Genomic DNA, 27,898 nt, shown 5'->3' on the forward strand with positions numbered 1-27,898 from the left:
TTCAGATGAATTTTGCTGGAACTGATTTTGTATCTCAGACATATGGAACTGTTCAGGAACATGAGAATTGAGCACTTCTTTATGGTGTTCAATTCCAGGCTATATCTTCACTTGGTTTTCTAGATTGGAAGACAACTGAGACTGATTGAATCCATCGTCATTGACCAAATGCTGAGGCTGCTGACTATGTAGTTTCAACTGAAATTGTTGTTGTGATTGTGAATACTGTTTTAACTGTTGCAATTGCTGGGGCCTTTGTTGATACTGTTGTTGAGAATGCAGAAAGGCATCTCTTGAAGCCGATGAAGACTGAAACTTTTCCAATTGATTGACTGCTTGAGGTTTCATATGAGTAGCCTGCTGCATACCATGCAAATTTGAGTGACTGCTAATCAATGAATTCGTCTTGGGTATCGATGGCAGTTTGTGATACTGAGCTTCTTCAATTGGTAATGTTACAAAATCCATCAGGCAATTTAATCAAATCATTGCAATAGTCAATGCTCAACTCCACTAGATTTGGTATAGCATCTGAAACTTGAATAGAACAACTCTCAAAAGCATTCTTTGTATTGCACATATGAATGGATGATTTCCACAGATTCTTCAGTCTGCATAGACAAGGGACTGAAACCTTCTCCAACCTTATTCTTTTCAGGTTTGATAAAAAACCAAGTAGCTCAAACTTGGTTATTTCAGAACGATGGAAACCATAATTAGTGATTATTAAAACTTTAAGCTTACTCATTTTCTCTATGAAATCTGGTAATGAGTACTTGTCAGATCGAAGATTTTAAACCAGAATCTCAGCTTCATCAGGTTGCATGTCACACCAATCCGAAGAAAATGCTTCATCAGTTGATATAACACACGCGCATCAACTTTTAGCTGTTTCAGTTTTACAAACATTCAGGAGATGAACGAGTACGCACGACCAATGATTCCTTGCTGATTCTGTCATACCCACCAATCAGGATGACTATCTACATTTAAGTCGATGATCAATCTTTTTCTCTTTTCAATTGGTTCCCCAATTCTCTGAGGAGATCATGCATCATGACATAGTGGTTATTGTAGTACTTATCTGTTTCTGTTGTAACTTTCCTTGTAGCTATGAGATTAATCAAATTCATGGTGATTAAATCATGGACAATGGCCATTGCTCTTGTACCGTCTTCGTCTAAGTCATGCAGTTCTGCCCACATATCGATGAGGACGGTAACAGGAATCTGACCCATTGATGGAAGTCCCATAGAAGTTCCGCCACTTAAAGCAACAAAGTTCATTACCTGCCGTGCTTGAGAGAGATTATTCAAAATGTTCACATTTGCTTGAGCTTGATTCACAGGACGTGGCTGCAACATTGACACTATTGGCTTTGTATCCCGTGCATTTTCATTACTCGTCATAATATCTTGAGAAACAGAAGACGGAGAAGATGTCTGCAAGCTTGGAACTCCTTGAACAGTACTAGTAGGACGTGCAACTGACGAATTATGATGAAAAGCTAACCCAGTTACCATGGAAGTTACGGGAACTGGTTCCACTTTAATAGTAGCATGAGTTACAGTCCCAGCAGGTATTGGTTGTCGGTTTGCAATAGATCCATTCACTGATGGTAATGTAGTTGGGGATGCCCCCCATAACTGGTATTGTAGATGCAGAATCTACTTTCACAGGACTTTGATTTGAAGGCAAGTTTTCTCCAGAACGACTCAAGGCACCACGGGCTTCCCTGAAACCTTCTGATATTAAAACAAGGAAATGAGTGGTTTTAGCATCAACTGGTGGATCAACAGCTCTATTATTTAGTTTTCCCGCATTGTAAATGGCTTTAACTTTGGGAAGTTGTTTTGGGCAGATGATCGATAGAGAAATAGAAAACTGCAGAAACAACTATCTGTTTTATTAGCCTCTTTTATCCTCAGACAGGCTTTAGCATCATGCTGATGACTTTCAGTCTCGGCATGAGAATCCGCTTCTTCAAATTTTGTGTTTATCGAATTTGAGGTTGATGTTACAATAAGGCGATACACTTCTTTTACATTTAAATACTGAACTGCTAGAATCTTGGAGAGAAAAAAGCGTTTGCTTGATCCCTTCAAGATTGAGAAGATAAGCTTTGCATAAATATCAATTGCGATAAATGACATTGACAACATTTGTTGAGGAGATTGCAGTGCCCCTGAATTAATCCCTCAGTGGATAAGCAATGTGCAACTGCGATTTCCATCAACAGATGGAAAAAACGATCTGTCATAGCATCCCCCTTAAGCAGCCAACTCTGATGCAACTGTACGATGAAGTAGGTAGCAGATGTATCAATGGCACCAGGAAGTTCACATATCCTACACCATTCAGCAAACAACTTGGACACCTACTCACGGAATCCAGTAGGATCAGGTTTGGCAGAATCTACAATGTTTAACTCTTCCCGGTTTCCAACTAGCAGACTAGGACCCTTATTGTCTCTAGATGGCCTCAATTTATCTTCCTTTCCAGCATTACTAGCAGATGAAGCAACAGGATTCTTGATCATCTCAATGAGTTGTTGCAACGATTCGGGGTATCCAGGTTTTGTAGTAAGCTTTGCCAAAGCATCAATAAGATTGTGAAGTTATGAAACAACTTTTCGTTCGTCAATGACCAGGGTTTGAAGAAGAGAGATTGAAAACTCCGTAGCAGCCTTGTTTCTTCCACCGTCAATAAGTTTTGCCATGTGAACATTGTACTCTGTTAGATTTAGTAGTTCACTGCGGATGCGACCAACAGTAATATCTTTATTGTATTTCCTCTCTAAAGGAGAATTGCGGTCCAAAACGCAGCGGAAATTAAAATTTTCTCCTTTAGAGATCCTTACGAATGGTCATGATCAGTGATAGAATATTTACCTCTTGTGATGATTGAAACCTTTGGTGCAGATCTCTTGTGACGATCAAAACCTTTGATGCAGATCCACGGAACGATCACGAACGTTGAACGATGACAACGTCTCTACTCAGTCCACACGAACGGATTCCTTCAATCTCAGTGCTAGCTGGTACGAATGAAGGCTTTGAGTGAGAGAGAGAGAGAGAGAGAGAGAGAGAGAGAGAGAGAGAGAGAGAGAGAGAGAGAGAAAACAAAATTAATGCAACTGCAACCAATGCTTCTGCACAAGGGTTCTATTTATAGAACCACTTGTGTAGGCTTCAAGCTAAAAGCCCACTTAAGTGTATTTTGGCCCATATCTTATAATATGCCCAAAATCACTTAAGTCCATGGTACCTTACCATATTTCATATTCTACTCAAGTACACCGTACCTTACGATGTTCCATAATTCACTTAAGGGCACCGTATCTTACGGTATTCCTTAGTTACTCTATCTCTCATCAGTCCGTCCTTTGTGTGTGACCCTGTAGGTTTTCGTGACGTTGGCAATTATATTAAATCACGTATTTAACATAATAAACAGTGAGCGGTATCTAGCAACACATCACTGCTACCCAAGACACGAAAATGTCATGTGATCTGACAATTCCTTCTGTGATAATACTTATGTGTGTAATTACCCTTTTGCCCTTATGTCTATATTGAACACAAGGCAAATACCGTGTCATCCTTGTCCAGTTCAATATTGGGCCCATAGACATTTATCCTGTTATGCAGGATGGGCAAATTCCATCTAGGTCACTCATGTCCCTCAGCATGCTTCGTGGAGTACCCATCAACTGTCTTTATGGTTATCCAGTTACGGACAACGTTGGATCAGCAATAAAGCACTCGACTCTACATCTAGGATCCATAGTGGTTTCAGGTCGAAGAGTGGAATACACTATTATCACCATGAGAATAACTTATGACACTTTGCATAACTTTCTATATAGTATTCTCATAGCGGGTCAATCCGGTATAAATATTACTCCTAATATTCATACCTATGTTTAAGACTCGATAACTCTTTATCCATGATCCATGAGATGTGATCATCAGTCTAAAAACATAATAGTCTTAATGCTTTAATGTTATCCCACTTCACACTACGGATACTTTAAGAATAGTGTCCTTATGTTTAATGTGTTCTCATGATTAAGTCACACTTAATACATTAAACGGACTATCTATTCCGGGGACTTTATTAATCAACCATAATAAAGAAAATGCCTTTTATTATTAATAAATAATTCGATACAAGTACCAAAAGTATTGGCCTCTAGAGCTTACACCAACACTCTCTTCATCTGAGTAAATTACCCAACTAGTAAGCTCTTTTACTGAACAGTATGAGGTGTACTTGCAGCCTAATATCCTTGCCGTGCAGCATTAGGAAGACTTTGAATTACCACTGGATTCTTTGTTTCATAGGCCGGCGGGCACTGTACACACTAATCCATTGGGTTGCTGGCATTCCCACTCTAACTTTTTCTTTGGATGCTCATCATCATCTTCTCCCATGGTCAATCGTCCTCTCTTTCTGACAAACCAATGCTATCAAGGAGTTCCCTGGATGCATATCTACATGAATGAAGTTGTCCACCAGAAGCATCTTCAGAAGTGCATGAGTCCCGATGTGAGCAAGAGCAGATTTAAAATGTTCATGTCCTTGAAAATCATCAACATAATGTGAGACACTTTTTCCCTTTTCATATGTTTCTACCAAAACAGCAGGGTGGACAAGTGGATGGACAGGCTTAGGGAAAGAAACATCCTTCCAGCCGCGGAAATTATAAATGAAGCGGTTTAAATGGGCAGCTTCCCTAGCAAGGTCAACTTGGGACATCATGAAAACTGCAAACTGTTGTACACTCTCATCTAATCTTAACCACTTAAGAGCAGGAATGAACATGAAAATTTCTACCGCCGTATTGATTCTGCATGCAACCTATTATGTTGTTCCTGTGCAATATCAGCACCTGGCTGATGAAATCCAGGAAGACCATAATAGTTTACAGTGGAATTAGGCCTGCTAAGTTCATCTTGACGAGTTATAGGCCTTGAGTTTATATGGGGGACTGACTGCAAATTATTATCAGGCCAAACTGATTGTTGTTTGCTGCTATCAATGGGTAAAGGTCCTTCATTTGGCAATGAACGTTCAGTATTTCGGGAACTTAGGCCACTCCATTCCTCTTGAATACCCACTTCACTACTAGAAGTTTCAGCCACAATAGACTGCATAAGTGCACTCCAGCTCCCACTTTGAAGAGATGGAAATCCACTAAAACCATCTGAACCATCTAGCATATTGAAACCAGAATTCCTGCCAAATCCATCCCAAGGATTGTCATCAGAACCAAACAAATTTTTTTCTTCTGTTGGATCTAGTGTAGCCACATTACGTGGAGGAGCTTGCGCTACCAACTTGTCCTGTGAAGTCTTTGAAGATCCAGCCAGTTCTTACCTCGCATGAAAATCTTCCATTGGTACATCTCTTTGCTCAGAATTCATTTGCTGCAAGCTCTCCATATTTAGTCCACTATTAATACCAGGAACAACTGAACCAAACATATTTTCCTTGAATATCTTATCTAGAAACTGAATTTGCATCATTTAGGTTAGTTTGATCTAACATTGCAGCATAGTGGTGAGCTGGAAATGCATTAACGCTGGTTGATATGGATGGTGATGATTGTTTGTCGCCTTGAACGAGAGAATACTGACTTTGGATAGAAACCTGAGTCATTGCCGACTTGTCTGCTTGAACATGAGAGTACAGGCTAGGTGCACCTCTTGATCCAGAAATTTGAAGGTCGTAAAGAGACTGATCCCCCTGATTAGGAATCAAACCCATCAGGCGCAGTTGTTCTGGGGATAACACAAAACCATTAGCAGATCCTTGTATAACTGCAGATGCACCTCGCTGGAGCCAAATTGTATTAGTTGCCATAACTTTGGGCTGCCACATAAGGTTAGATGCCTCATTGATGGGAATGCCATTAATAAGAGATGCAAAATGGCTTGCAACTGTATGTTTTGAAATGAGGAAGCTATAGTCATGAATGTTGCCTCGTTTCTAGTTGATGAAATTGTTGCTGCCTTTGAAGTTCTTGCATCTGGTTGAGCATTGCGTTGTTGTAAAAGCTGGATGTCATTTATCAATTTTGTTCACCAGCACCAACTCACCTTTATTTGTAATTTTAGTGAAAAGAAACATTGGAATTGATTTTTAATGTGAAGAACATTGGAATTGATTTAAAAGAATATTGGAATTGATTTTTAATTAAAAGAGCAATGGAATTGATTTTTAATTAAAAGCGCAATGGAATTGATTTTTAATGTGAACAGTCCTGGAAGCCTTGATGGTAGTATTACTGCCTGTCCAGACAAATCCTTATCGAGGTCTGGACTTTGCTTATACCACAAACTTATCACCTGAGATTGATAATGATTCCCAAAAGTTCCAAAGGGAAGTGCTATACGATTAACAACTCTCCATTCTTAGTATTCAATTCATACATGTTAAATGTTGAAGAGTCAGCAAAGGCAGCTACATAAATCACTTCAAGAGACTGAATAATATGGTTAACTTCAATGCTGTCACTGGCAAGATCTTTCCTCCAGAGAATTTCACCGCCTATGCTAGAAATAGCATGGAGATGCTCCTTACCATAAAAAAAAACCAAATCATCTTTGTCAGCTTTCAAATTTTTTGGAATGTTTAATATTGACTTTGATTCTTTTGATCCCTGAAGGTGAGAGAACCCTAATCGTTGTGGCAATGGTGATTCAGCCGCATAGAAGGATTTGAAGAGTGAGTGAGTGATTGGGAAAAGTTTTTCAGGGCCAAAATTGGGGTATGACAGTTGGCAAGATCCTCCTTCGACACATGTCTACTACATTAGACATATCGCTTTAAATTTCATGCGGGAGATAAAAAATAAAACGCTGTGGAAGAAGGTTGTCAACGCAAGGTATGCATTAACATGACCTTTTTTCAAACACTACCACGAAGATATCAGATTGTTAAACAAAGATGCAATAAGGTGAATTGACAATATTCCATTGGAGAAGTGGACTGGGGCATCTGACAACGGTCAACGATGGTGCCACATGACAATAAATCTTGTGGAATCAATGTAATTTGTCTTCAAAGGCATATGAAACCTACCTATAACCTCTTTAGTGCAAGCAACCTATTTTATGCTAAGGGCGTTGTTTGAGATCAGACATTCCAAATGGAGTTCAATGTTACAATCTGGACAATTGTTTAATGATGCTTCAATGAAATTCATTAAAGAGGAAGTTGCCAAAGCTAACACACAGGTGGTCACGGTGTTTGGCCATAATAAAGGTTAGTACAATGTTGTTGATTCAATGGATCATAATGAAAGCATGTCGAGGGGACACTATCGAGTGGAACTAGATAGAGGTTGGTGCGATTGCAGAAAATTCCAAGCCTTTCGTTTGCTCTGCTCCCATGTCATAACGACATGTTTGAAGGTTTGACATGATCCTTCCAACTTACTATCCGACGTTTACAAAGTCATAAACCTTTACAATTTTTACAAAATGAGCTTTTTGGTGGTAGAAAAAGAGGATTATTAACCTGCATATCAAGGGGACATTATCTGACACAATGAAATAATGCGAAGAAAGAAAAAGGATCGCCCAAACAACACCCATATTCGAACCGAAATGGATACAACAAACAAAATGGTTAGATTATGTAGTTCATGTCGCTAGCCCAGTCATAATCGTATTAACTGTTTCAGTGTTGGAACAAGCACAACAAGATGATTTTAATTGTAACTCTTTTGCTTTATATTAAAAACAACATGCATTTCATATGATAAGCAGAACAAGTACAATAATTAAACAACAACACAAGAAACTACAACAAATAAAATAACATCACAAACAAATACAACACATAAACAACATAACTATGCGATTACAACTATCAAAACAATTTTGTGAGAACGATACATCATCCTGTGAACGTCGTATCAAACCATTGAATTCTTATGATCCTTTTACGATATGCAATTTTTCTATCTAACAAACGGTTCAAGGTCCTGCTAAGATGTTCGAATGTATCAAGTCGGGTCTTCATTGCAGGTTGCACTGCTGAAAAAATTAAATCGGTAATTCTCTTGTGAATATAAGGACATAAGTAGGAATATGAAGACACTTTAAAGAAAATTGAAGTTGTGTGAGAAATTATGGGAGGGTGATGTTGTGTATTTATAGATGGAGTGGTGGAGTAGTAGTCACATGCATTGGCGCATACATAGAGTGGACTATGCATGCGTTATTGCATATGCTGCCTACACATGCATGCGCCACTCCTACTGGCACCTTGGTCATGGATGTGCCAGTGCATGTGACATCAATGATTAACATTTTCATTGGATGCGTCAATGCAACTGACGCATATGTTATATGTTTTTTTCAAACATGATTATTTAGGTAAATATTTTTAAAAAAATGATTATTTTAGAATTTTAATTAGAAAAATAGGTTATTTAAAATAAAAAAACGAATTTCGGACACCACGAAAAATGAAATTTGTTTCCTCCAAACTCATCAAAAATCGTGGACTAGTTGTGATTCGCTCAACTTTTTTTCTCCTTCTCCTTGATTCTTTTCCCAAACTTTACTCTATACGCAATCAGATAAGCTTCTCCTTCTTCACATGAGTACGATTTGTTGCTCGAACTTTCAAATACGAGCTCTCCTTTAACTTATGTACGAGCTTCCTTCAATCTTTACAAATTCTCCTCCAATTTTCTCTTTAATCTGGGTACAAATATAACTCTTTCTTCTTTGCAATTCTCAAACCCTAACAATTGGAGACTTTGTTTGCTTAATATTTCCCAAACCTCAAAGGCTTTTTGATCCATTCATATTAGTAAGTCATTTTTTCCATCCAGCCCTGCGATTCTCAACAAAAAATAGTTTATTTTTAGTCTAGTTTATAATTTAATCAATTTTTTTCTTCTGTTTTATATATTGTAGAAATAAACTTGTAAAATTAGAGTGTCTTAAATGTAGGATCTTGTTGACTATATTACAGAAATCAAGATCAATTTTGTTAAGACTTAACATTGTTTTTACAAATAAGCAATGTATGGATAATACTTTTCTAGAGCCTTCCTTTTCTAATTCCTGTTTTATCATTTCTTTGAGTGGCAGATTATATTTAGAACATTATATTTTGTTAAGAACCAGTCCTTTGGTCAACTTGTTACAAGGAATTGGGTCTTTAGATTCTTTGAGTTTGTTGACTGTGTTGGTTTGTTCTATACCAAAAGATTTGCAACAAACAAAGCTGCCTCTAGTAGCACTTCATTGAGTACTAAGAGACTAGATAAGGATACATAGAATTTAGCTCGTGAGTCTCCGGTTACTATACTATTTTTTAAAATATATTTTGTAATGTTGAATGAACCTACAATATTCGTGAAGTCTTATGTTGAGTGTTGTGTGTATCAGAAATTTTTCTGTTGATGCATATTGATTTTGCTTGTTTGAGTAATTTCAATACTTTCCGGAAGCGTTGTGTTAGTAGTTTTATTTATAATGACATACACCAGCTTTTAGATATTTGTATTATGAATAAATTACATTTTTATCTTATGACTTTCCAAATGAGTATCATTATAGTAGTCTTAAATCAAAGAACTTCTACTTATTATTAAAATCACTTCAGCTCTAGAGAACCTCTTATATAACTTCTACTGTATTTTGAAAATGGCATGCAATTTATCATCATGTTTGCAGCTTTATCAACACAGTTTTAAGTGGAGGGAGCACCATGTATCCTGGATTACCAAGTCGATATATACCTTTTCCATTAGCAAGTCGATATATACCTTTTCCATAGGTTTCGGAAATATATTTCCAAAGACACTCCGAAAATATATTGTTGGACTAAATTTAGTCATAAAATTGGAACATGACTAAAAAACAAATGAATTTATGTATATGAGATGCGTTTAAAGATGCATCTCCGAATTTTGAAAAATATTTTTGAATTTTCATAAGATGTTATTCCATCAGATAGGGTGGAATAAGAAATCTCCAACAAATATTAATGTGAGGCATTGACTAATATCTATTACGATTACATGATCAATTAAACTACTGAGACTTGAACTTACAACACAATCTCTCTCTCTCTCTCTCTCTCTCTCTCTCTCTCTCTCTCTCTCTCTCTCTCTCTCTCTCTCTCTCTCTCTCTCTCTCTCTCTCTCTCTCTCTCTCTCTCTCTCTCTCTCTCTCTCTCTCTCTCTCTCTCTCTCTCTCTCTCTCTCTCTCTCTCTCTCTCTCTCTCTCTCTCTCTCTCTCTCTCTCTCTCTCTCTCTCTCTCTCTCTCTCTCTCTCTCTCTCTCTCTCTCTCTATATATATATATATATATATATATATATATATATATATATATATATATATATATATATATATATATATATATATATATATATATATATATATATATATATATATATATATATATATATATACACTTTGAGTGAATCGTGTGATGTGAAAAAATTGTATTTATATTAAAAAATATATATGGACATTAATAGTAGAGTGTATTAGATTTTTTTATCAATTTTTTTAAATAAAATAAACGGGCTACCCGCAATTTGGTCGGGTTAGACTGGTTAAACTTCGCACTTCGGACTTTTGACGGGTTGGGCTTGAAAGCATGGATAATAAACAAGCTTTTATTTTCAAGGATTTCTTAATGCATCCTATATGTTTCTTAGCCACCATGTGAAAATAATTATATGCCCCTAGATTCTAGAGAAGCATCTCCGGACGCACCCAAGTATAAGTTAAAGTTAAAGTATTTCGGAGATGCATCTATGAAATAATGTCGGAGATGCATCTCCGAAATGATTTGGAGTTTAAATCGCGCCAGAACCATTCCTCTTCCTCATTTCTCATATTTCTCAAAAAACACTTCAAACTCTCTCAAATTTATTCTCATCAACAAGTCCAAAATCAAGCAACCAAGGTCAAAGGAACTTCAATCAACATCAAAAACATCATTCAACCCTATTACAAAAGTATGGAGCTTTCAAGATGGAAGACAATGAAACTGTTGAGAACATGTTCTCAAGGTTTTAGAATCTTGTTGCAGGACTAAAGGTTCTGGACAAAGGTTATTCTACTACAGATCATGTAAAAAAAAATAGAAGTCTACCCAAGAGATAGAGGCCTATGGTAATTGCGCCGAAGCTTTCTAAGGATCTACAACTCTGGAAGAACTTGTTAGTTCTTTGAGAAGTCATGAGATATAGCTTGAAGAGGATGATCCTCAAAGAAAAGTCAAATATGTGGCTCTGAAGCCAATGGGAAAGTCTTAAAAGACTAAAGTTCTTTAAGCTGAAGAAGATGAAGATTTTAAAGAGGATTCAGAAGAAGAAGAAGAATTGTCTCTTCTTTCCATATGTGTCAATCAACTCTGGAAGAAAAGACAAAGACAATTCAAAGGCTCCAGAAGGACAGGTAGACGTTCTGAGTCTACATCTGGACATAAGAAGTAAGATGTTGGCAAGGAAGTTATCTACCTTGAGTCTAAGCATCCAGATCATTACATATATGAATGTCCCAAATTGAAGAAAGGCAGACCAAAGAAGCAAGACTTCAGAGGGAAGAAGAAGTGCCCGATGGCTATCTGGGATGATTCAGAATCCTCAAAAGATGACTATGAGGAAGAGCAAACTAATGTGGCGTTGATGACATGCACATAAGCTCCCGCTAAGAAGATTCAATTAGAATCAGAATCCGAGTCAGACTCTGAAGAGGTATTCCCTAACTTATCTCGTTCTGAATTAGAATTTTGTCTTTCTGAAATTCTAGAAAAATATTAGAAGCTCTAGAACAAATATAAGGATCTGAAAGAAGTCCATGTATTTGAATATGAAGTACATAGTAAGTTTAAGAAAGATTTTTCTACTTTGGATGAAGAGAACTTTATTTAGAAAAATGAAAACTCTGCTCTTCAAAGTAAAAGTTCCAAACTTGAGGAAGAAATTATTTCATAAGCTTATGTGGATTCTGAAAGTGTCATAAAGATCTATGACAAATCTTTTCAGAAATTTCTAGTTAGAAACATAGATAAAAGCAAGATGGCTTCAATGATCTATAGAGTTAGAGGAAATGGAAGAAGATGAATTTGTTATGTGCCTAAAGAAAAACCTATTTCAAAAGCTAAGGAAAAACCAAAAGCTCTGAACTCCAATTTCTCTTATGCTTATACTCAACATGATAATTCTACAACAATACCCAATGATTCTAAAAACTCTAGGAGGACTAACAAGAAAGGACCCAAAAAGACGTGGTTACCTAAGTATAAGATAATATATATTGCATACATCCTTAGCAATTTAGTTGAAACCCCGGTCATGGTACCTAGACTCTAGGTGCTCACGACACATGACAAGAAGAAGGCATATGTTCCAAGACATGGAACTTAAGCTAGGTGGCTTCGTGGGTTTCAGAGGTGATCCGAAAGGGAAGATCATTGGCTCCGAAACAATTGGTAAAAGTTCTCTCCCTTATATTCCTAATGTTTTATTAGTTGAATGATTAATCCATAACATTTTTTCCATAAGTTAATTAAGTGATAATGGTTATGATATAATCTTTAATCAAAATTCTTGTAAAGTTGTTAGTCAGAAGGGTGACTCTATCCTTTTAATGGCAAGAGGAAAAATAATATTTATCAAATAAGATTTTCTGATCTTAAAAATTAAAATGTAAAATGTCTTATGTCTGTAAATGAGGAGCAATGGGTATGGCATATACGATTGGGCCATGTTAGCATGATGGGGATTTATCAACTAAATAAGCTTAATTTTGTCAGAGGCCTTCCTAATCTGAAGTTTGCTTCAGATGCTCTTTGTGAAGCATGTCAGAAAGGCAAGTTTTAAAAAACTTCTTTCGAAGTAAAGAATGTTATTTATACCTCTAGGCCTTTGGAACTTCTTCACATTGACCTTTTTGGACAATCATTGTAGATGACTAGAACAGATGGACATGTGTTAAGTTTCTAAGACACAATGATGAGTCACATTATGTGTATTTCTATCTTCTGCTCTCAAGTGCAAAACAAGAAAGACTTTAGAATTGTTAAAGTCAGAAGTGATCATCGTGGAGAATTTGAAAATAAAGATTTTGATTTTTTTGATGAAAATAGCATTTCCCATGATTTCTCCTGTCCTAGAACTCCACAACAAAATGGGGTTGTAAAGAAGAAGAAGAGGACTTTGCAAGAGATGGTAAGGACCATTATCAATGAGACTAGTGTGCCTAAGCATTTCTGGGCAGAGGTAGTCAACACAACATGTTACATTCAGAACATGATCTCTATTAGACCTATTCTAGGTAAGACTCCCTATGAATCATGGAAGAACAGGAAACCCAACATTTCATATTTTCATCCTTTTGGATGTTACTGTTTTATGTTAGACACCAAGGACAATATGAACAAGTTTGAGTCTAAGTTACAAAAGTGTATTATGTTAGAAACACAAATTGTTGACATAGAGTATACAACATAGAAACACGAATTGTTGAGGAGTCAATTCTTGTTAGATTTGATGATAAGCTTGACCCTGAAAAGTCAAAGCTAGTTGAGAAGTTTGCAGATATGGAGATCACCTATTTAGGTTTTGAAGGTAAAACTTCAAAAGCAAAAGATACTGAGACAAAAGACTATAAATCTATTTAACCAGAAGTTGTTGGGAAGAAGAGGAAAGTAGGTGGATCACAACGGAAATGGTGGAGGTTGAAGGAGTTGACATGGTGGTAGTTTCAAAAGCTGGTGGATAGTGTTCTATAGTATGAGGATGATAGGTGATTTTGAAAGTTTTTTGTAGAAAAAGTATTACAATAACGTTGATGAGAGAGGGAGGGAGAAAGTTGTATGATGGTGGTGAATGAGTTCTTTTTAAAAGGTGAATGGATTTTGCATTATCGTGTCTGGATGTTAAGAGAGGTGAGAGTTATGATATGGTAGGTCAGTCATGTGTATACTTTTGATTGGTGAGGGAGAGTATTTTGTGGAAAAGTGTGAGTTGTCACCGCATGGGCTAGTATGGAAAATGGTCTCCTTTATTTCTTTATTTTTTGAAAAAGAAAGCTCCCTGACTACGTCGCATGTAGTCTGCGTATAAGCATACCTCTATCTCATTGCACAACATTGAATATATAGTAGAGTTTGAGTTTTGGTAAATGATAGTTATGCCCATTTGAGTGTTATTTTAGTGATAACAGAAATTAAAACAAATTAATCAAATAGAATTCAAACAATTTTAGATAATCAACATAAAATCAAAATGAAATAACCAATAATTCTATTTAATTATTTCGAATATTTTGACAAAAAAAACAAAAATAAATGGACTCAAAATGATTAAAAGTCGGGCGTAAAAATGCTCGAAAAATTCAAATGAATGCACTAAAATTATCATTGCGAAATAAACCTTGGGAACACAGATATGTTTTGATCGAATTTTGAAGTAAAAAGTGTTTGGTTGAAAAGGCTTGGGTTGATCAAAATGCGACCACAAAAGGAGTCGAAAAAATAAAATGAGCATGCCAGGTTAAACTATGTGAACCATAGATTAATAAAACGGGCGTCTACAGACTTGATCTTGAAAATCTTTGCTCACTAATTTTATGTACATTTGAGAATTGACTCGGTCTGTATGTAGATCCGAAAGTTTATTCTGATCGACATTTTAGGCATTATACGAAATAAAATACATGCTATGATATAGAGATGATGCAGATGTATTGATGAATGCAATGATTTATTGATCGAGGGACAAAATTGGGGTATTATGACAATACTATTAAATTATTTATTTATTTTAACTTTTTTTTTTAGTTTCTTATAACTCTAGTTTCTTCATCAATTAAGCATAAATTAAATAATAAGGAGTTAAGTTATCTTAATTTCTTTTTTAAGATTAAAATTATTTACTTTTGTTAAGGAACTAAATTGAACATTTTTTTTACTAAAATTGATATTCACTTTATATTTTATTAGTAGATGATCTCTTAAATATACAATAAAAAAAATAAAATAAATATTTTTATTAAGAAAATAGTTGATAACAATGTAGGTAAGGGTGACAAACAACCATGTTCGGTCCGTTTAGTTTTGTCTTGCCAAAACTCGCATAAAAATGAAACATGACAAAGTGGACATAATAGAGCGTACGAGATTAAAACATTAGTCCATGCCGGAAAAAAAGTTGAGGAAATGGGGAGGGAAGGGCATGAAGGACCTGCACCCTTATAGCATCCTTATAACTGTGAAAGACTGGATAAGGTGGTATAGACATACTAGAGGGTGCAAGTTTAAGAATTTGTTTTAGAGTTCGGAGGGGAGTGGAAGAGAGGTCTTCGAAAAACGTTTATTTTAAAAGTATAGAAAAATATTTAATATTTAAAAAAAAACATTTGTAGTTGTAAATGATAAAATAGTGTTTATCTTTAATATATTTTTAAAATATTAAAATATTAGACATAAATTCACTTTTGGTCCCCTTAGTTTGGGGTTTTTAAATAATTGATCCCCTATTATCAAACTTGTGATTTTGATCCCTTAATTTTGATAGTCTTTGAATTTTTATGGTCTCCGCCACTTTCTCAGACGTGACATTGATAATTGGAATAAAAAATATTTTTTAATTAGATAACAAAGATGATTAGGATAATTATTAATTAATATTTTTTTATTTGAATTAATATTTAATAAGTTGAATTAATATATTTTAAAACTAATTAATTAATTAAAAAATTTAAAATTTAAATTTTCGAACTTAAATTCATTCATTTACAATTAAGGTTCATGTGTCTATTATTTTTATAAACACTCCAATTATTTTTAACCAAATCAATGTAAAACTATATTCTAATCAATTTATGTTCACTTTATTTTTCCAAGTTTATTGTTCCTCCCTCGTAGTGTTCTCCTCCTATTCCAACTTCTCTCATTTCTTCTACACCAAAAAAACACTTCTCCAAACAAACTGTTAAGGACCATAACCCAACTGCTCCAATCATATCCAAAAGATCGTTGAAGAAAGGAATCAACATTGATATAACTGTTGTTTGATCACAAATATATTCCTCCAAATTAATCTAAATGGATTTAGACTGTAAGGATGAAAATCAGGAATTGTAATTATGTATTCCTTGTTTATTTTATGGTATCTTAGGAGTTAGATTCATTATATGGAAAATAAGTAATTAGTTAGATCATAGAAATACTCGAAAATCTTCACATACTCCATAACCATAGTACCTGAATTTCAATGAGAATTTGAGAATATGAATACGTGAAAGCTATGTTGCCAAGAGTTTGAAAACTCCCCATACTTTTTGGGATTCTGTCACAGTTCCAATGCTTACTCATGTGAGACTACCTTTGAAGGAACCATTTTATGTTTCAAAATAAAATCAGTTTAAAGATTATGCTATTCACTCATCATTGCTTGTTTTGATAATGCAAGTATTATGTTTGTTTGAAGAAGTGTTTTTGGTGTAGAAGAAATAAAATAAATTGGAGTAGAAGGAGAACCCTACGAGGGAGGAATAAGAATCTTGAAAAAATAATGTGAACACAAATTGATTAGAGTATAGTATCACATAAATAATTTGAGCGTTTATAAAGATAATATAGATACAACTAAAATTGTAATATATATATAGGGCATTAGTCGTAAATGAATGAGTTTAAACCGAAAGACTTTAATTTTGAAAGTTTTAATTAATTAATTAGTTTAGAAACATATTAATTCAATTTTTTAGATATTAATTCAAATAAAAAAGCATATTAAATTATCTTAATCATCTTTATTACCTAATTAAAAAATATTTTGTATCCCAATCATCAATGTCATGTCTGCAAAAGTAGAATGATCAATTGTTTTAAACGCCCGAACTACATCGACCAAAAATCCATTTAAGCCAAAATATTATTACAATAAAAATTATATTTGAATAATTTACTTAAGCAGTCCAAAAGCCTCCAAAACTCTAATCCAATACAATTTTTTAGTTCCACAAATTAAAAGGATTTTGGCTTTGGAATAAAAATAAATTTCTAAAAACTCTCCACACTTAAATTGTTCTATTATTTTCGTCGATCCTTCCTTTTTTAAAACTTTTCCCTCCATTTTCCTTTAAACTCTTAATCAAAATTTAAAAATTTAATCCGCACCTATTTTAATACCCTTGTATGTAGGAGTATCTGATTGCAAAAATACAAATTCAAAGTCTAACTTCTTATTTATTCATGTTTAGGAATGAAATTGCGATAATTAAATTATTAAAAAATAAATAATAACAAATAAAGTAAAACCGTACTCAATTCATCTATAACCTATTGTGCTAGTGAGAAAATTTTCCAATTAGATAAGAATCAATTTCCCTTGCGAAAGTATTTCACATAAATAAATATTCTTTTTTATATAGAGAATCAAACCGTGAGCCTTGGACAAGCATTGCATGGGAGACAACCCACGAAATTGTGTAATTTTTTTTTTTTTTTAATTTTTCTTTTATTTTGATAATTTGTACTGTTTGCTTAAAATTAATGAACTGCTTTGCTTTCTAATTTTTTCACTTTAAAATCATTGTTTCTTTATGAATGATTACTACACGAGAAAAGCAAAACATTTTTAAAATTTGAAAAGAAAGAGCTCTAATGCTACGAAAGTTTAGAATGAAGATTGATCAATAAAGAAGCAAAAAGATATCTAATTGATGTGTATTAAATTTCAAATATCTCCGCAAGTAAGGTTTGAGTCAAATTTTTCTTTTATTTATTTATTTATTACTTTTTATTGAGAGTATCTATACAATTGTTTATTTTCTATACCTTATGATTTTTCTAAATAGTCTATTTGTCTTATTTGATATACACACTGGGACACTTGTTTGTTGAAACTCCCCTTAGAGTCTTAGTTCTTTTATTAGGTGAAATAGCCACATTAATAGCCTATTGAATTGAAAGATTAATCTTTCCACTTTATTTGGACTTATGTAGAAATTCTATTTTTCCTTGTTAATATAAATAATTAAATTTAGGATTACTCTTAGAACTATCAATATTTTAAGTTTGGAGTTGGGATAATAGAAAACGTGGTTATCAAAAAATAAAAATAAAGAAGTTAAAATAACTTCTTCAAAAAAAAAAGAGAAAAAAAAGAAAGAACCAAATAAAAATTCTTCTACGGTGTCCTTGAATGGTTAATTGATATTATGTGGAGAATGATTGTGAGACAATGAAAAAAAGGAAAATAGCAGATACTTAACTCCAAATTTTAAGTCTACTATTCAAAAATATATCATCTTAACATAAGTTCAGTTATAACTAAGTGTATATACGAATTCTAACTTTGATGGACTGTTTAAAAAAAATTCAAGTCTATGGGTTAAATAACTCTTCTATGTTGATTGAGTGATTAATGTATTGTTTAACTTGAGTGAAAATGTGATAAAGAGAGAAAAGTTGAGTACATCTGAAAGTTGAAAGAATTCTACGAATTGATTTTGATTGAAGCATAGAACAAACGTAACAATCTGAATCGAAATTAGTGATGTTCATTGGTTGGTAAGCATGCTACTTTACGATTAAAATTTTTAATTTGCAAATAGGTTCCTTAAAAACAAGTAACAATTAAAGTTTGGAGTTGTGATAATAATCATACAACATGTAATTTTATTAGTGGTTTCATAGCTTTAAATAAGGACTATTTAGTGGAGAATTGGATGGTTTAAAAGTAAATCTTGGAAATATTTGAGACAAAAGAGAAAGATGTCAAAAGAAGAAAAGAAAGAAAGTTGTTATAAAAATTGTGGTGCGACTTGGACGCGCTTGAACCCATATTTTCATCATATTTTACATCTTAATGATTATGAGGTAAATTGACCATATCTAGAGTTTCATGATTCGAATTGAGGTGAGATCGACTGCAAATGAAAGGGATTAAAAAGAGATAGCTACTAGTAAAATCCTAACATGATTTCACCAAATCATGACGCAATTCTGACTCGTTTTTTCTGACGTGCTCAGATTTCTTTAAATAGAAATTTTTCATAAATTTAAGGGTTTAAATTTTTGGAGAGGAATTTTGATGGAAGAAGTGGTCAAGGGACTTAGGAATGAATTTTTTTTCATTGACGATGAAATTCTATCTCAAGTTTCCTATATTATTTCTTTAAACTCATAACTATGATTAATTGTATTGGGAGTAACTGATTCTCTCTAGATTAGATCTTTGAATATGAAGTTGATTTAACCTGTTGAAAAATATAATTGAGTTTGTACTATTTTCTTGATATGAAATTCTAGTTTTTATTCCGTGAACATTTAAATTTATCTTACGTTGAAGGTGATTACAAACCATAATCCTTGATACCGAAATTAGAACAATTATTCAAACTTAGTAATTAATTTTTGAAATAAATAATTATAATATTGTGATTTAGAAATTAACGAGCATTATTGCCTATTTTTGCTTCGAATTACCTAAGGAGTAAGAGAGTTGTTATTAAAAGATTGAGTTATACATCAAGGAACCAACAGAGAGAATGTATCGTGTTGATTTATCGCTTGGTTACATATTCACGTTAAGAGGTAGAAGCAATTACCAACATAGAGAACCAAAGGATTCAAAAAAAGACATGATCGTTTTTTTCTTTGATAATTTTCAAATAACCCCCAATTTGAAAAATCTTAGTATTTTTCAATTGCATTTTTAAAATAAAATAATTCTTGTGGATACAAAATTTGATTTTATTGCTTAGTAAAAATTTTAGTACACTTATTAAAATATTCATTACTAACATATGTCTCATGGAAAAACACAGAGAAAATGAAGTAAGTGATTTTGAATATAAATTCACTTAGAACGATGATAAAGAATCATGTGGGTCTATCTTCAAGTAAATGTTATCACACCCAAAAGAGAAAATAATTGGTAATATAAATGATCTTATAAGGATCAGATTGTCATTCAGAAATGAAGCTCTGGATTCAGAAATGAAGCTCTAGAAAGTGATGGTTGAATATTGACTATGCAATGAGAATTAAATCAATTTCGAAGAAATTAAATTTGTGATCTTGTGCCACGACCAAAAGAAAAATATGTCATTTAAAGCAAATGAGTTAAAAAAAAGCTTAATGAGCAAGGAGGTGTGGTAAGGAATAAAGCTATACTTGTAGCTAAAGAAATCATCAATAGAGTATTGATTACACTGAATCCTTTTCCCCTATAGGTAGGTTAAAAGCACTTAGATTGTTATTATTATTTATTGTTAACCATGTTATCACTATGTATCAAATGGATGTTAAGCGCATTCCTTAATGATTACATTAGTGAAAAAATTATGTCAAACAACCTTTCAAGATGTCAAACACCCAGAACATGTTTATAAATTGAAAAATTCACTTTATGAACTCAAACAAGCCCCTATTATTGGGTATGATAGACTTAGGCTATGTTTGAATATCATAAAATGAACGGAGCAGAATGAAGTGGAGTGGAGTGAGATGGACTGGAATGGAGCGGAGCGGAACGAATGCCCCAATCCATTGTTTGGAAATTTTAGAACGGAATAAGACAAGTTGTTCATTCCGTCAAAATTGGAGGGGAAGAAATATGGTGGTAAGTGATGGAATGGAATGGAATCCATACCACTCCATTCCGCTCCGTTCCATCAAATTTTAAATGATCCAAACAATAGAATATCATTCCACTCCATCTCATTCCGCTCCGCTCCATCCGATTCCATCAATCTAAACAAAGTCTTAGTAACTTTCTCATTAGAAATGATTTTTCAAGAGGACAAGTTGACACTATATTATTCAATAAGATAACTAAGAATAAAATTTTGATAGTTCAAATATATGTTAAATATATTATTTTTTGTTTAACTAAGACTACTCTTTGTCAATATTTTGCCAAGATAAAGCATAATGAATTTGAAATGAACACGTTGAAAGAACATATGTTCTTTCGAGCATTCAAATCAACCAATGCACTGACCGAATATTTGTGTGACATATTTAATTATGAATGAGAACATGATAAATGTTAAGTGATGGTAAAGGATTTAGGCTGGGAGTGTTCGTACCTCATCATAGGAATATTTTCCTCACTGCCTTCACATGAAAGACTTTTTTTCAAAAAAAAATCACAGATTGCATTGCAGTTGCGTAAAGACTTTTTTGATTTCAGGTGATACGTGTGTTGCGTTACATATTGTGATCGTTCTGGCTTGGATTAATCACAATATTGCAGTCATGGATTAATTACAACATTGCACAATACATTTTGATTCAATTTTAATTGTAAAATAATACTTTCATATTATGATTTTGAATTTTTTTTACATTTGTAACGAATTCACCAACAAATTTTTATTGTTGCGAATTATATATTATTTTTTTTGCTAAAATTTTGTCAAGGTCTTATTTTTAACTTTGTCCAATATATCCCCCAAGTCGATCCTTAAGTTTCCTATCTTTGCAAGATGTGAAGTTTAAGTTTAAGGATGATCCTAACAAAAACTAGATTGCCCAAATGTAGTGTCACAAACAATGATCCATTATTTTAGCCTCCTCAAAAAGTATCTATAAAAAAAGCAATTTTATTTTATTTATTTGTTTCTCTTTCGTACGGTCTTTTAAATTTTTTACTCATATAAAAAAAATTATAACAATTTTGTCATAAAATATTATAATTTTATTAAATTAACCGTATAAATATGTTAAAGATTCTACAAATTAATTAAAGATGAAGGAGTATAATGTAGCCTTTGGTGGATCTGGTGTTGTTTATAATATGTCACGCTAGGATTTTGGACCTATGAGAAGACGAAAAGTCTTTCTACATTACTTATTGTTGCTAGGGGTATAGGTGCTAGGTCCAACCTATTTCTTTGTTTTATATTGCTGAAATTATACAGCTTTCACATTATAGTTTTTGTTCCTAGATCCGATTCATATATGAGAGTCGTGTTTCTTTGATCAATTAGGTCTCTAATCCAAAATATTGTGGAATTCAATGGTGTTTAAGTTAGGAGTTTAAACAATCTTGGCATATGAGCAAATTATGTTACCAAACTCTTATAGAACTTCCATTTCCAATCTTCCTCATAACTATCCTTAATGACCTTGCTAACTTTAAAAATACTTAGTTAGGATTGTTATCAATGTTGCCTCAAATAAAATAGTGTAATGATAATATTTTTCCTTTAAAATTTGGTGAACAAGACATTCATTTTTGATAGTAAGTCTCCAAGCTTTCTTAGCCATCTTAGATCTCTAAATCCTAGCCATTTTCTTTTGATTTAGAAATGTTAGTCCTCATATGTTTTGTTTAGGAATTTGGATGGCACGTGAAATGAGGGTTTTGAAAAATAATATATATATTTTTTAAAATATAGAAACTTTTTAAATATTTTTTGAAAAAAATATATTTTATTTAGAATGATTAAATAATATTTATCATTACTATATTTTTATTTTTTAAAATATTATAACAAACAAAAATTATATTTGAACAACTTATTTAAATCCTAAAAAATTCTCTATACTAAAATCATTTCATTCTGTTTATAATTCATTTTTGTATTTCAAAATCCTCACTTTCAAACTCACACTAATGATTATGAATATGTTTGTTTAATTTTAATTTTAATTTTGATAAATGACCTTATGTCAAGTAAGTAATGAATGATCCATTTCAATTTTCAATATATTTTTTCTAACTTTATTCTCTAATTATTATCATTTTCAATATTTGATAAGGGTACTTTAATAAAACTATCATTCTCTCGATTTTATTTATTTTATTTTTTTAATCTGTATAAAATGATCAATTGAGTCACTCATTATGGGACAAAGGAAGTACTTATTTGTTACACCTTTCGATAACTATTATAAATAAATTTGACTTTTTTGGTACATTTAACTGTCAATGTATCTAGTCTATATATGGACTAGATACATTGTCAGTCAAATGTATAAAACAAAAAATCAAATTTACTTATAATAATGACCGGAGAGTGTATTTGTTACTCCGTTCTGGTTTCTTTATCAGTGTCATTTTTTTGAAAAAAAATTATTTCTTTTTAATTGTGACTTACAAAGTTCAAGGTAGTATTAATTGTATTTTTGTCAAAATTATCTCTAGGTAATTATTAGAGAGAGAAAAAAATGAATGTAATAAATAATTAAAGGTATTATTGATAAAAGAAGAAGGGTAATATTAAGAGATATATATAGTAAAAATTTATTGGAAATTGTGCCTTAAATTTAATACAACTTTATAATTAATGCTTTTATTATTTTTTTCAATATGAATTTTTTATTTATGCGTTTTTTAACATGTGTCATTGAGGCACAAGTTAACATTATCCAAAGAAGAATGATAATGTTAACTTGTGTCTTTGGGCCACGCCACAAGTTAAGAGAGTAAAAAATTATTGAAAATTGTGCCTTAAATTTAATACAAATTTATAATTAATATTTTTATTATTTAAAAATTATTGAAAAGTAATAATAATAATTAGTTTTTTTGATATGTGTAAAAAAATTAAAAAATAACACTTAAAAAGAAACGGAAGGAGTATTTATCAGGAATGTTAGTTAAAAGATTTTGACTTACCGAATGTTATATATTTGAGTGAAGATTTGTTTTAGTCTATTGGAAAAAACTACATGAAACCCAATTTAGTCCTCACAAAAATAAATGTAATAGATTATTTTCTTTATACTTTATTTGGTTGAAGGAAAAAAGATAGAGAAAAAATATTAAAAAAAATAAAAAATAAATGATATAATAGTTTGATATAAAAGAACGAAATATGTGTATTTATAAAGTGATAAAAAAATAAAAAAAATAAACATTTTACTGCAATAGAAAAATAAAGAGAAGAACAATATAATCATTTTACTGACAATACAATTTTTGTTTTATTATTAAGCAAAAGCCTAAAATGGTACTCAATTCATCCACCACCTATTGTGCCAGCGAGAAACTTTTCCAATTTGGTGAGAATCCATTCCCTCACGAAAGTAACTCACATTAATAATTATTACACGGTTCAAAGAACTTGCGTGCTTCATTATCGATTCCCTCGCATTAATTACCCTATACTCTGTTAGGTACTTGACACTATAAATGTCTCCTTCCCCACTACGCGTAACCTACCCGCTACGCAATCGGCGACACTCATGGGACAACAATCCAACGATCTCTGGGAGGGTAAACTCACCGTCGAGCTAACCACCACCGCACCGGAACAAGCATGGCCAGCTTTAGAGGATTTCTGCAACCTACACAAATGGATCCCAATAAATACATGTTACTATCTTGAAGGTGTTGAAGGACAGCCTGGTTTAATTCGATACTGTTCTTCAGAGGTTGTTGAAGATGCTGCTGCGGTTGAGTCTGAGACGACGGTGAAGTGGGCGAAAGAGAAGCTGTTGGCTATGGATCCTGTACGACGGTGTTTGTCGTATGAAATTGGTGAAAACAACATGGGGTTTAAGTCTTATGTGGCGACGATGAAGGTAATTCCGGTGGACGGCGAAGGTGAAAGTGTTGGGTGTTTGATTGAATGGGGGTTTGTTTGTGATCCGGTGGAAGGTTGGAGTATTCAAGATTTTAGCTCTTATATTGAGTACTGTCTTCAGTTCATGGCTAACAAGATTGAGGTTGAAGCCTCTCTAACTGGTTAGAGTTAATTGAGAAATATGAAAGATGATATGGTGATGTTAGAATTTAGAATAAATTGGGTTTTTTTTATGTGTTTTGTTCTTCATGAACTAAAACATATGTGGCTAATGGGTTTCAAGTTTTTTACCATCTTTTGTTGTTATCACTTTGTAATGTTTAATAAACTTAAAATGTTTGACTACCTTTGTTTTTTTTTTGGTCTTGAATCACTTTTGAGAAATAAATAGGTTATTCTTGCTGCATAATCCAACACTTATAATTGTTGATGCGAATATCAAATGCAAAATAAAATTAAAGTTGAATTATAGAGTAAATCATTCTCTTAAAAAAGTTTTATGGCTTTTTTTTAGAAAGTGCGTAGCAATGGTTAGTTTTGCATTTTGGATTATCTCCTTTTCTTTTCTCTTGGTACTCTTCATCTTAATCTTATTCTTTCTCTCTTGATTATATTATTTATTTTTACTTAAAAGTATTTTTGATTTTTTTAATTTTGATATTTTAAATAGTTGGTTCCTTTATTATAAAATTAATTATTTTAATCTATTAACTTTGATTGCATTTGGATTTGTGTGGTTCTCCTCCAATTTTACTTATGCGTTGTGTCAATTTCATTAATGAGGTGATGAATTTTATTTGGATCCATGTCAATAATTCATAATATTTTAATTTTTAAATGAATATTTTAATTAAGAAAATATTTAAAATATTTTTTAAATTAAAAAAACAATTTATAATTGTTATAAAATACTGAAAACAGAAATAAAATGTCAAAAACCCTAATTCCCCCCGATTCACATCCATCGTTATTCATAAGTGAAAAAATCTTAATCCCCCATTGACATCCATCCTTAAGATGAAGTGCATAATCCCTAATCCCCCATTTACACCCAGCGTTACACCCTTCCTTCACCATAGTCCAAATCGTTCAAGTGTGTGTATCGTCAAAATTATTCTTGTGAAGCTGTGTTTCAAAGTTTTGTGATTAGATGAAGATGACGAACTCAGGAACTCAAAGGAGAGAAATGAAGGGGTCAAATACTGTGTAAGATATGTATCTTTGTCCTTGTGGTCCCGGTAGTTTAGTGTTGTTTATGTATACTTGTGATCTCTGTTGTCAGTTTATGTTAGTTTGATTCCATATTTGTCAATTCTTTCTCAGGCCAGCTAAGACTAATAAGATTATGTTTTGAATACATCATATTGGAAAATTAGTTGAGACACCTGTTAAGTGGTATGTAAATGGGGAAGTTACTGAGATGAATTGGAGTTGGGATGTCAATTATATGTCGTACATGGAATTAGAGGATATGCTTAAGATTGAGGGTTACGTAAATATAAAGTGTTTGTGGTATTGGAATCCTGCATATAGCTTTTCTCGTGGTCTTAGACCCTTGAACAATGATTAGGATGTACTGCAATTTTCAAAAGATGTTGTAGGCTATGATGTAATAGATGTGTATGTGGAGCATAGTGTGGGAATTCCTGAGATTGTTGATGATAGTGAATTAGATGCTAACATTGAGGATGATGGAGAAGATGATGTACAATGCATTGGGTTTAAAAATGTAAATGGTGTTGCTGAAGATGGTACTAATGATCCTAATGGTGTTGCTGAAGATGTTACTAATGATCCTAATGATGTTGCTGAAGATGTTACTAATGATCCTAGTGTTGTTGCTGAAGATGTGACTAATGATCCTAATGTTGATTTAACAATGAAACTTGGCAAGAAGATATTGATGAGGATTATGTTGCAAGTGAGGGTAGTTTTAAGGATAATGAGTTTAAATTTAATGAAGAATATGAGGAGAGTGAGATGAATTGGACTAAGGTACTTCCCTAAGAGACTTTAGGTGAGGTTTCTAGCTGCCAAAACAAGAAAGACCAGACTGAGATGGTTCATGATGAGAGTGGGCATTCAGACCATTTATATACACCTCTAGGGAGTGATGATGATGATGAGTGAATGAAGTACCCTACCTATAAGTCTGGTCAGGGAATGAAGTTTCAACTAGGGATGTTGTTTACTAACAAAGAAGTGATAAGGATGTTGTCAAGGACTATGGCTTAAAAAATTAGAAGAATGTATTCATTAAGAAGAATGATTCCAAAAGGATTGTGGTTAAATGCACTGATGGTTGTAAGTTCTACATGAGATTTAGCAAAAGGATTGGTCACCAGTTTTAGCAAATGGTGGGTTTAATTTAAGATCATACATACCATATGACTGTTGACAATAAAAGTTCAAAGACAAAGTGGCTTTCCAACAAGTTTGCAAACATCCTTAGACATAGTCCTCATATGAAACTATCAAGCCTCATATTTGAAGTTGTTGAGAGATATAGAGTGAAACTATCACATGATCAGGCATATAGGGCCAAAAGGAAAGCAATTAAGTTGGTTCAAGGGGCTGGTATTTAGCAATTCACTAATTTGAGAAGTTATGGGCAAGAGTTATTGAAATCAAATCCAAATAGTACTATTGTAATACAATGTGCTGATAGTAATGTCAACCATGTGTTTGAAAGAATTTATGTCAGTTTATAGTCTTGCAAGGTAGGTTTTGCAAAGACATGTAGGTCTCTTATTGGGTTGGATGTATTTTTCTTAAAAGGGGATTATGGTGGACAATTAATGATAGTAGTAAGGAGGGATATCAATAACCAAAATTTTCCAATTGTATATGTTGTTGTTGAAGCTGAAACAAAAGATTCATGATAATGGTTTTTAGACCTTCTTCTGCATGATTTGGAAGGATACAGTCAAAAGTCATATGCATTTATACCAGACCAGCAAAAGGTGAAGCACGTATACTTATGATTTTTTCTTATGCATTTACTTGTTTACATATACTTAGAGTTCAACATTCATGCGACAGGGACTAGTTCCAGCTGTTCAAGGCATCAATGTCAATATGGAGTCCAAATTGTGTGTGATGCACTTATATGGCAATTGGAAGAAGAAACACCTTGGGTTAGAATTAAAGGAAGTACTGTGGGAAGCTTCTATGGCAACAACAGTTACAACATGGTAAAGGGTAATGCAGAGAATGAAGACAATGAAATAGGATGCATGGAAAGATATGTTGGATGTCCTTGATTTCCATTAGAGCATATCACACTTCATAACATATTCAAAGTGTGACTTACAAGTGAACAACATGTGTGAAGTATTAAATAGGGAAATATTAGAGC

General features: G+C 32.9%; 1 protein-coding gene and 1 pseudogene across 1 annotated transcript; one reads left to right on the forward strand and one right to left on the reverse strand.

Annotated features, from left to right (window-relative positions):
* Positions 1-392: 392 nt before the first annotated feature.
* On the reverse strand, positions 393-1,523 carry LOC127078695 (probable disease resistance protein At4g33300; annotated as a pseudogene).
* A 22,471-nt stretch (positions 1,524-23,994) lies between these two features.
* LOC127084511 (lachrymatory-factor synthase) lies at positions 23,995-24,885 on the forward strand. Its single transcript, XM_051024975.1, has one exon. It carries the CDS (start codon positions 24,200-24,202, stop codon positions 24,704-24,706), a length of 507 nt encoding a protein of 168 aa, XP_050880932.1. The 5' UTR covers positions 23,995-24,199; the 3' UTR covers positions 24,707-24,885.
* Positions 24,886-27,898: the final 3,013 nt, after the last annotated feature.

The sequence above is a fragment of the Lathyrus oleraceus genome, chromosome 5, assembly GCF_024323335.1.
Source record: "Lathyrus oleraceus cultivar Zhongwan6 chromosome 5, CAAS_Psat_ZW6_1.0, whole genome shotgun sequence".
Classification (NCBI taxonomy): Eukaryota; Viridiplantae; Streptophyta; class Magnoliopsida; order Fabales; family Fabaceae; genus Lathyrus; species Lathyrus oleraceus.

Coding starts and splice junctions, on each gene's coding strand:
- LOC127084511 (XM_051024975.1), top strand. CDS start 24,200: ATGGGACAACAATCCAACGATCTCTGGGAGGGTAAACTCACCGTCGAG.